At 39.2% G+C, this 9,980-nt stretch overlaps 1 protein-coding gene across 6 annotated transcripts in view; it reads right to left on the bottom strand.

Annotated features, from left to right (window-relative positions):
- Window positions 1-9,747, bottom strand: part of SLC1A3 (solute carrier family 1 member 3) — a 47,481-nt gene extending 37,734 nt beyond the window's left edge. For 4 of the 6 annotated variants that reach the window (XM_032213727.1, XM_032213730.1, XM_032213726.1 and 1 more), the window contains exon 1: window positions 9,567-9,747. In XM_032213727.1, coding sequence (XP_032069618.1) covers window positions 9,567-9,747 — 181 coding nt within the window. Of the gene's footprint in view, window positions 1-4,812; window positions 4,817-9,566 lie in introns of all 6 variants that reach the window. The other 2 variants (XM_032213728.1, XM_032213729.1) reach the window with 2 other exon arrangements.
- Between the last annotated feature and the right edge of the window lie 233 nt (window positions 9,748-9,980).

The following is a 9,980-nucleotide window of genomic DNA, read 5'->3' on the forward strand; positions in this document are numbered from 1 at the left end:
GCGCTGTGATGACGTCAATTGCGCGCTTTCGTCGATCGCGCTTTTGTGGACCGTGGTTTTGACGGGTCACGCTTATATTTTTCTTATCTTATATATTATTTATATTTTATTTTATATATTCTTATATTATTATACTATTACATATTATATTATTACGTATTATATTATTACATATTATATTATTACATATTTTGCATATATTTAAAAAATGCTGTATGTATGTATGTTCCACCATAACTCTGGAGCACCTCAAGCAATTTCAACCAAACCTGGTACACAGATGACTTACCCTCTGGAAACTAATACTTAGGGGAGCGGGAAGACACCACTGGTGTGTGTATGTGTTTGTGTCTGTGTGTTCCAGCATAACTCTGGAACTCCTGGCCCATTAAGGAGAGCGAGTGTGGTGTCCTAGAGCGGCAATTGTTTGTGATGTCAGTTCCTTTGCAGCTTCCTCTGGAAACTCAGTCGTGATGTTCGCCCTCCAGTAGAACAATGGGAAAACACCTGATGGATTTGGGGCAAAGTGCCAGGATTGTAGACAGGGTGGGAAAGAGGAGCGCATGGGAGGGGGAAGGGTGAGGGCAGGGAGGATGGGCATGGGAGTAGGGGGAAGAAAGCCCCCTCTCAATGGCTCTCTGTCAGACAAACGCTTCAACATCTATAAATACCCAGACAATACCAGGTTACCAGCTAGTAAAAAATTAATACAGGTAGTTTTTTCTCGTTGATCGCTCATTCAGCAACCACTTGAAGTTAAACTGGTGCTGAAAATTGACTGGCCCTTAAAGCTGCAGCTATTTTAGCATCTCCACAGTCCATCCACCTTGCTATTGGTCATCCTCTTCTTCTCTTTCCTTCCAAATTTCCCAACATTACATCCTTTTTCAGAAAATAGGATAATTTGACCTGGTCATTTGGATTTTGAATGAGAACTCCGAGTTGAATTGTTCTTCAATGATCCACTGGTTTGATTCCCTGGCTGTCCATGGAATTCTCAGGAATTCTCCTTCAATACCCAAGTTCAAAAGTGTCCATACTCTTCCTATCCTGTCAACATTTGCTTCCATAGAGTGCAACAGGGAATACAATGGGCTTGCACAATTCTGACCTTTGTAGAATTAGACATATGACATTTGAATATCTTCCAAGACCTTCATGGCTGCTCTACCAAAGGCTAGAAGACCGTAGTGGCACAGTGGTTAGAATGCAGGCTAACTCCCTGCTCACTCTAGGACAGGGGTCAGCAACCTTTGGCTCTGGAGCCGCATGTGGCTCTTCCATCCCTCTGCTGTGGCTCCCTGTCACCAGTCGGCTCCACAATTGATAAGACCTTTGGTTAGGACATGTAGAGGAAAAAGGACAATGCGCTAGGAGACTCTATGGTGGGGGAATCGGAATTCTGGTCAGCTCCAGAATTGAACTGGGGGCTTCCAGTTAGGACTTTTGTGGCTCTTTGATTGTTTAAGGTTGCCGACCCCTGCTCGAGGAGTTTGATTCTGAGTGGCTCAAGGTTGATTCAGTTTTTCATCCTTCTGAGGTCGGTAAAATGAGGACCCAGATTGTTGGGGGAAATCTGCTGACTCTGTAAACCACTTAGAGAGGCCTGCAAAGCATTGTCCAGCGATATACAAGTCTAAATACTATTGCTAGTTTGGCATATTTCTTGACTGATTTTTTTTTAGGGGGGGGGTAGTATGTACATGGCTGAATATTTCTGTTCACTGGCAAAAGTAGATAATTTTTCTGTAATCAGGGCACTGAATGTAAGCTCCTGCTGGCTTTCTTGCTGTCCACAGCTAGTTAAAGCCAACTAATACATTAGCAGAGCACTGTATCTGAACAAGAATACTATATTTTAAACATTTGCAAGAGAAAGATAGCCTGGGGCATTTAAGGGCTACGCTACTGCTCAAGTAAGAAGTGGCGTTAAAATAGGATCAGGATCAGTCCGAGACAGTCTTCTTCCATATTGTGTGTCTGACATTAAAGCAAGCCTTTCAATTCTCTTTTAAAAGCCTCCCCATTTCGGCTTCATATGTTTCAGAACTGTAATAAAAGTAGCATGACAAGAGTTCATAGATCGTTAGTTGAACTAGAGTTATTTTTCAAAGAGACTATAATTTAATTTAACTGATTGTCATGACCACACAGATTAACAACTATAAGGTAAGGGTTCCCCTCACACATATGTGCTAGTCGTTCCCGACTCTAGGGGGCGGTGCTCATCTCCATTTCAAAGCCAAAGAGCCAGCGCTGCCCAAAGATGTTTCCATGGTCATGTGGTCGGCATAACTAAACAGCGAAGGCGCACAGAACATTGTTACCTTCCCACCAAAAGTGGTTCCTATTTTTCTACTTGCATTTTTACGTGCTTTCAAACTGCTAGGCTGGCAGAAGCTGGGACAAGTAATGAGAGCTCACTCCATTACACAGCGCTAGGGATTTGAACCGCCAAACAGGCGACCTTTCTGATCAATAAGCTCAGGGCCTTAGCCACTGAGCCACCATGTCCCCTTTAACAATTATAGACCACTGTTTTACACATGTTAAATCTTGCATCGTTTTAGCAAGGATTGTAATGTAAGTGCAGTACCAGCTATTTTGTCTGAAATATATTTATTTTCGGATAACTTGGTAATCTGCTGAAGGCCAATTGTTGGTTTGGAGTACTAAGTGTTACCTTTATCACTCATCTGCAGGGAACCAAATTGGAGAACCCTGCCATATCCCTCTGAATCACCTCGAGCTTATTTCTGTTATAAGGGCTAATATTATACGATACAGTTTGCTCCAGTATATTGTTGTCATTTTATTATATGGCAGGAAATATTTCTTGCTAATTTACATTTACTAGTTGAATTCTGATGTCACAGGAGATTTGCCTCCTATCCTTGCTTTATATCAATTAATTCAAATTACAGTTCCACCACAAAACCGCGGTCGACTAAAGCGCGCTCGATGAAACCGCGTACCTGACGTCATCACAGCGCGACGAAAAAAGCACGCTGTGAGCTGTAAAGCTAAAATTAACGCGTAAACCTAAACCTAACCCCCCGAAACCTAACCCTAAACCTAACCCTAAACCTAACCCTAAACCTAACCCTAAACCTAACCCTAACCCTTAACCTAACCCTAAACCTAACCCTAACGCTTAACCTAACCCTAACCCTAACCCTAACCCTTAACCTAACCCTAACCCTAACCCTTACCTTAACGTGAATCGGCTTGCTTTAAAAGCGCTTTTTAAAGCGCCCTTTTTTCTCCGCGGTCGTATTTGTCGCGCTGCTGATGACGTCAGGTACGCGCTTTAATTGGGCGCGCTTTAGTGGACCGCGGTTTTGTCGTGCCACGCAAATTACTTATGATCAGAGATCAGCAATAGATACAACTTGATAGAATGAAACAGTTAAAAGAAAGAAAAAGGAATTTCCAATTATGTTTGATGTTAGTTGTTTTATTTTAATTCATTTTAAATTTGGCTACTGTGTAGGCGGTTTCATGGTTTTAAGTCCCAGTGTGTAAAAATTCTCCCAGGTGTACTTAGCAAAACAGGCCCATGGAATGCTTAAATCTGGCCCGTGGGGCAGGCATGGAAATAGCAAAGGACCAGTCCACGGTGCCTCTGGCAGTCAAAACAGGGTGTAGGTGGGCGGGTGACCACCCCATGCCCCGTTTTGGCTGGCAAAGTTCTGCAGGAGGCCATCCACGCAAAAAATGGGGCACAGGGGAGGCACCTGCAGTCCTACTATGCTCCGTTTTGGCTGAGAAAATGCTGCAGGAGGCGTCCGTCCCATCTTCTGCTCCAGCCAGCCAGCCTGCGGAGGAGAGCTACAATGCTGATCTGGCCCTCGAAGAAATCCAGTTTGACACCCTGGCTTTAGGAGATCCTTATAAAAAATACATTAAAAAATGAAATGTTGAATTGTGTCAATTTCCCCAGAATCAAAATGGCAAGTACACTGAGACAGGGGCATACTGGCCTACCTGCTAGTTAGCAGAACCGATGGAAGGATGTTATATCTGGCTGTGATATAATCCTTTCTTTATTCTTTATTGGCTAAATGTGATTGGACATACAAGGAATTTGTCTTTGGTACATAAGGAGAATAAAAATATATTCATCAAGAATAAAAGATACAACACTTAGTGATAGTCATAGGTTACCAATAAGCTATCAAATCACACTAGTAAACAAATAAAACAATATAAATTGAAAGATACAAGCAACATGGTTATAGTCAGTGGGGAGAGATAGATACTAGGAAGGAAGAGGGGAATAATAGTAATACAGTCTTAGTAAATTATTTGACAGTGTTGTGGGAATTAGTTGTTAAGCAGAGTGATGGCATTTGGGGAAAAAGTGTCCTTGTGTCTAGTTGTTCTGGTGTACAATGCCTTATAGCGTCGTTTTGAGGGCAGAAGTTGAAACAATTTATGTCCAGGATGTGAGGGGTCTGTAGATATTTTCACAGCCCTCTTTTTGACTTGTGCAGTATAAAAGGTCCTCAATGGCCTTTCCTTAAACTAGAGGAAGAAAAGGCAGGCTCGCAGGTTGTCAAAAACCTGTGCCTAGTGTATTTCTAAGGTTATAAGAGGGTGAGCTGGCTTAGAATTGATATTCAATGCCATCCACAATATTTGCAACATCAGATATTTGGCCTGAACGGTATCCAGAGTTAACAAGGAATTGACAGGCATTCTATATGTTCTTAATTTCTGCTCTACCATTTTTGTCCAGAGTAAAGGTTAACATGAAAGGTAGTTCAGTAAGAACACAATAGTTGCACCCATAGCAATTGCAATGAGGACTACCCTAATGAATATTTAATTTTTAGGCTGCTCTCCTTCATCACTGACATCATAGACTGGAACTTTTGTTATCGACTCTTTAAACCAGTGCAATACTTCTCTTTAAGGGCCAGTTACACTCAGGGTATAGCCATTAGATCTGCTTGTTCTCAGTTCGAATGCTCTTTTCCCAAGTTCAGCCATTTAAATGTGTCCCTCTGTGAAATGGAAACATTCCCCATTCCCCTGAGTGTGTATGAGTGTGTGTGTGTGTGTGTGTGTGTGTTTGTTTTCTCACACCCCTATCTGTCATTCTACACAAACACATGCACATGCTACACTGCTATTTGGTTACTCATAAAACTTATATTACTCAAATTCCATATTTTCATTGTACACATGTTGTACTCTGACAATAAAGCTTTGAATTGAGAATTGATTTGAATTCCTATAAACTATTTGAAAAGATGCCTCTGAAAATGTATTCTAAAACCTACAATTCTATCACCATCACTTCATTTCACTAAACCAAGACGTGAACATTTCATGTTTACTAAACTTTCTAAAATTGATCTCTTCTAATTGCCTTTTCAAAATACATTAGTTTACTGGAGGGTTTTTTTTGTTATATTTTCAAACTGTAAATCTCATATTTTGCCAGATACAACTGACAAGAAAAAGTAAGGAACAACAAATCATCCTACCTACCCATGTGCTACGTATACATATAAACTTTGTTTTTCTTATCATGGTCTTTGCTACAACTTCATTTCTTCATTAGTTAGTTTTGTTGGAATAATATTTAAGGGAGAAAAAAACCTCTTCTTTACTATCTTAAATGAGAAAGTCTTTCAGGTTTTTTTTAAAAAACTGAGGCAACACAATCACAGTTTCAAGTCTGATTGAAATCACCCTGCCAACAAAAGTGCATATAGTCAAGGCTATGGTTTTTCCAGTTGCAACGTATGGCTGTGAAAGTTGGACCATAAGAAAGGCTGAACACCAAAGAATTGAGGCCTTTGAACTATGGTCAGTTCTAGAGATCAACCTTGATTGCTCCTTAGAAGGCCAGATCCTGAAGATGAAATTCAATTACTTTGACCACCTAATGAGAAGGAAGGAGCCTAATGCTGGGAAAGGCTGAGGGTAAAAGAAGAAGGGGATGACAGAGAATGAGATGGCTGGCTGGAATCACTGAAGCAGTCGGCGTGAGCTTAAATGGACTCCAGAGGATGGTAGAGGACAGGAAGGCCTGGAGGAGGGTGTCCATGGGGTTGCGATGGGTCGGACACGACTTTACAACTAACAACAACAAAATTGAAATAAATGCATGTGTTCTGCTATTCAGTCTATTTTCTTTTTCTAATGCTATGAAGTCAGATTTTTTTTCCACTGAAGTTATACCCAGAATTTTTGCTGCTGCTTCAAAGCTTGTGAATCTAAATCTCTCATATCTGATCTAGATAGGGTTTTGCAATCAATTCAGGTTACACAGCAAAATAGTTCCTTGGGAATTATTTCCATAATTGTTTCATAACAATGGATCCTTAGAATTATTTTTCAATATAATCAAGGAATCATTGTCCATTAATTATATTTAGAGAAGGATCTAAAGGAATAATTCTAAGCCTTATCAATCCCTTGCCATAAGAAATCCGCTCTTAAAATTGAAATGTAATGAGTGCTTACTAAAATATTGAATCAAAGAATAAAACAGAGGCGCAGTGGTTAAATGCAGCACTGCAGGCTACTGCTAGATCAGCAGTTCAGTGGTTCAAATCTCACCGGCTCAGGGTTGACTCAGCCTTCCATCCTTCCGAGGTGGATAAAATGAGGACCCAGATTGTTGGGGGCAATATGCTGACTCTCTGTAAACCGCTTAGAGAGGGCTGAAAGCCCTATGAAGCGGTATATAAGTCTACTGCTATTGCTATTGCTATTGCTTTCTGATCGTTTCTAGAAGTGAATATATTTCCCATTCATGGAGTAATATGTATGTCCACTTGGAAATAAATCTCTTTGAGAGCATGTGATTTATTCCTGGATTGCTTTTAAAAATAGCAGATTATGACTCCATGAAATACGTCTCCTCTTGGGATTCATATTGGTAAAATGATAAAGATACAAAGGAAAGCTTTTACTTAAGACTGGGCTTGCTTGCTTACTAATCATTACTAGTAATAATTGGATGCCTCATTTCTTCTCAGATCCACTTCCACTGTCTGCAGTTAGAAGTGATGTGGTTAGGTGAATTTCTCAGTTTCTGCTGTACTACACCTAGATTGTAAATCCAAGTGAAAGGAATGTAACATACACAAGATAACTATTCTCTTGCATGTTCCCATTCGTTTCAGTGGGGCTTACACAGAGGGCATTCAGATCCCAACAAACTATAAAAACCTGCAACGTTGTAAGGTTAAGCAAAAGATGCAAGTACTAGGAGAAATGGAAAATGAAACCCTGTACCAACTTCTGCCTATGGAGTTCTCAGTCATCCAGGTCATGGTTGTCCCAAATGTGTTTTTTTCAAGAGGCAACTGGATTTTCTGAGGTTTTTTTTTTCTCTGAAGACATTTCGCTTCTCTTGGATGAAGTTTCTTGGATGAGAAGCGAAACGCCTTCAAAGAAAAACCAGAAAGTCCAGTTGCCTCTTTAAAAAAATACTTTTGGGACCATTGGGACCATTATGTTCTGAACATCCTCTCCCCAAAATGGTTTCTCTTCCTGTAAGTCTCTAGGGAAATAGTTCTGAAGGCCTTCTCATACAGGGGATTATGAAGCAAACTACTGTATTTTTCAGAGTATAAGACACACCTTTTTTCCTCAAAAAAGAGGCTGAAAATCTGGGTGTGTCTTATACACCAAATACAGCATTTTTGCCTCCCGAAACCCCGCCCCCCTTCACCAAAATGGCCGGGCATAGCCTTTAGGAGGCTTTCAGAGAGCTCCTGGGGGCTGGGGAGGGCAGAAATGAGCAAAAAACAGGCCGTTTTTTGCCTCCCCAGCAGCACTCTATAAGCCTCCATAAGACTGTGCATGCAACTTTTTTCCATTTGGAAAGCTCTTTAACTGATTGATAAGAATTACATTGATCAAGTGCTGTGCTAGCAGAAACACCCACCTATCTACTGTATTTTCTCTATCTCTATTTCTCTCTCTCTATCCCTCTATTTACCTACCTACCTACCTACCTACACACACACACACACACACTCCCTACCTACTGTATTTATCTCTCTCTATTTATGTCTCTCTCTATCCCTTTATCTACCTACCTACTCTCCCTCTCTCACTATCTACCTATCTACTGTATTTCTCTATCTCTTTCTATTTCTCTCTATATATCCCTCTACCTACCTACCTACACTCTCTCTCTCTCTCTCTCTATTTCTCTCTCTCTCTCTCTCCCTCCCTTTATCTACCTACCTAACTACTCTCTCTCTCCCTATCTACCTACTGTATTTCTCTCTCTTTCTCTCTCTTTCTATCCTTCTATTTATCTACCTACTTTTTTTTTTAATTTGCCTCTTCAAAACCTTGGTGCGTTTTATACTCCGGTGCGTCTTATACTCCGAAAAATACGGTAACTTAGTTCCTTTGATTACAATAAGCAAACATTCTTTCCTTGTTTTTAATGTTATCTAAGTACCTGATACTCCCTTTAAATAAAATAAAGATTATGACTATACATCATAGAAATTATTTTTGTTGATTCAAATACTTTCCTTTGCTGGGTTTATTTTTTTCTTCTTATAAAAATACTTTCTTTTGAAAAGCAAAGCCCAATGACTAAAGTTCAAGAAGCTCTTTAGCTGTGCCCAACACGAGTTGAATGAATGCAATCCTGAATGAAAAAAGATCCAAACTATTCATCTGTTGAAGGGAAAACTCATCATCATCATCTCAATGCCTATCTTACCCTTGTCAAAAAAATAATTTTTTTTTTAGAAAAATCAAAGGATTTGCAAATCAACAAATAGAAAATCATTGAAAACATAAACCCATGTTCTTGACACATAGACAAGTTACACAACTCTTTGGATTAGGTTGCTATAAAGTCTCTAGGAGCAAGGATTCTTTCCAAACCAACCTTTTTCCTTCTGAACTAAGAAATATTTGAAATATTAAACCTTTGCCAACAGCGCTCTATAGAAATCCACTTTTCAAACAATATTGAACTAAATCCCCTTATTTTATTTTTGCCAACTAAATCTCCCATCAATGATTGAATGACATAAGTAGAATATGTGAGATATAACCCTGAAGGTATGAGTTCAACTCTGATAAAAGAAAGAAAGAAAGAAAGCGAACTAAATGTTTTAGTTGAAATTCTTATTCCTATGGTTTGGCATTGATTAGAATTAAGTGATAATATGACCTTTGATGTGCCTGATTATCTATAGCTTGGAAATGATGGAAAATAAATAGGGAGTGGGCTAAGACTGTAGATGATTTTCTTTGATCTCTAATAAGTATCAAGAAATACTGCAATGAATTCCTAATTTAGGGATGAGTTAAAAAATAGGATCCTTTAAACAGCTTAAGTAATTTCTTTCCAGTTGGGTCCCTTTAGGTCTAAATTAATGGGATATGTAATGGAAGACAGAACTACAACTGTAAAAGGAGGAAATATTTCTCTACGGCTTAGCCAGCATGAAGGATCAGACTAAAAATTTTTGGAGCAACAATATATTCTCAGCAGGGAAGGGAAATGAACAGCAATAACATTGTCTAAACAAAATTTTCAAGATTCTGGTCTTGATCAAATTACTCACCCACAATGACTGCAATGACAGTGAAAAGCACAAAAAAATTTCTCAGTAGGTAACTTTTAACACTTTCCTTTGTGATGCTTTGAACCTTCTTTTTTGCCATAAGAGTACGTTTCTGAACCCCTTGCTGGAAGCGCTCCATCCTATTCCCCGATCTTGCGTCTTCACCGTTAACTTTAGTCATTTCTGTCTCAGGAATTTTTTTAAAATTCTCCCTTTTCTGTGTTCTTAAAAAAATCTTCTCAGTAATAACAAGGAACCAAAAAAAAAAATGTAAATTAAAAAAATATCTTAGACCAGAGGCAAGACCTACAGAGAAAAATAAAAATAATGCGAGTTTAATCTATAATTAGCTAGATTTTTAAAAAGAAAAATCATGTTCTGTAATAACATTCTTAAAAATAGACAATAGAGGGA

Source organism: Thamnophis elegans, chromosome 3, assembly GCF_009769535.1.
Source record: "Thamnophis elegans isolate rThaEle1 chromosome 3, rThaEle1.pri, whole genome shotgun sequence".
NCBI classification, from domain to species: Eukaryota; Metazoa; Chordata; class Lepidosauria; order Squamata; family Colubridae; genus Thamnophis; species Thamnophis elegans.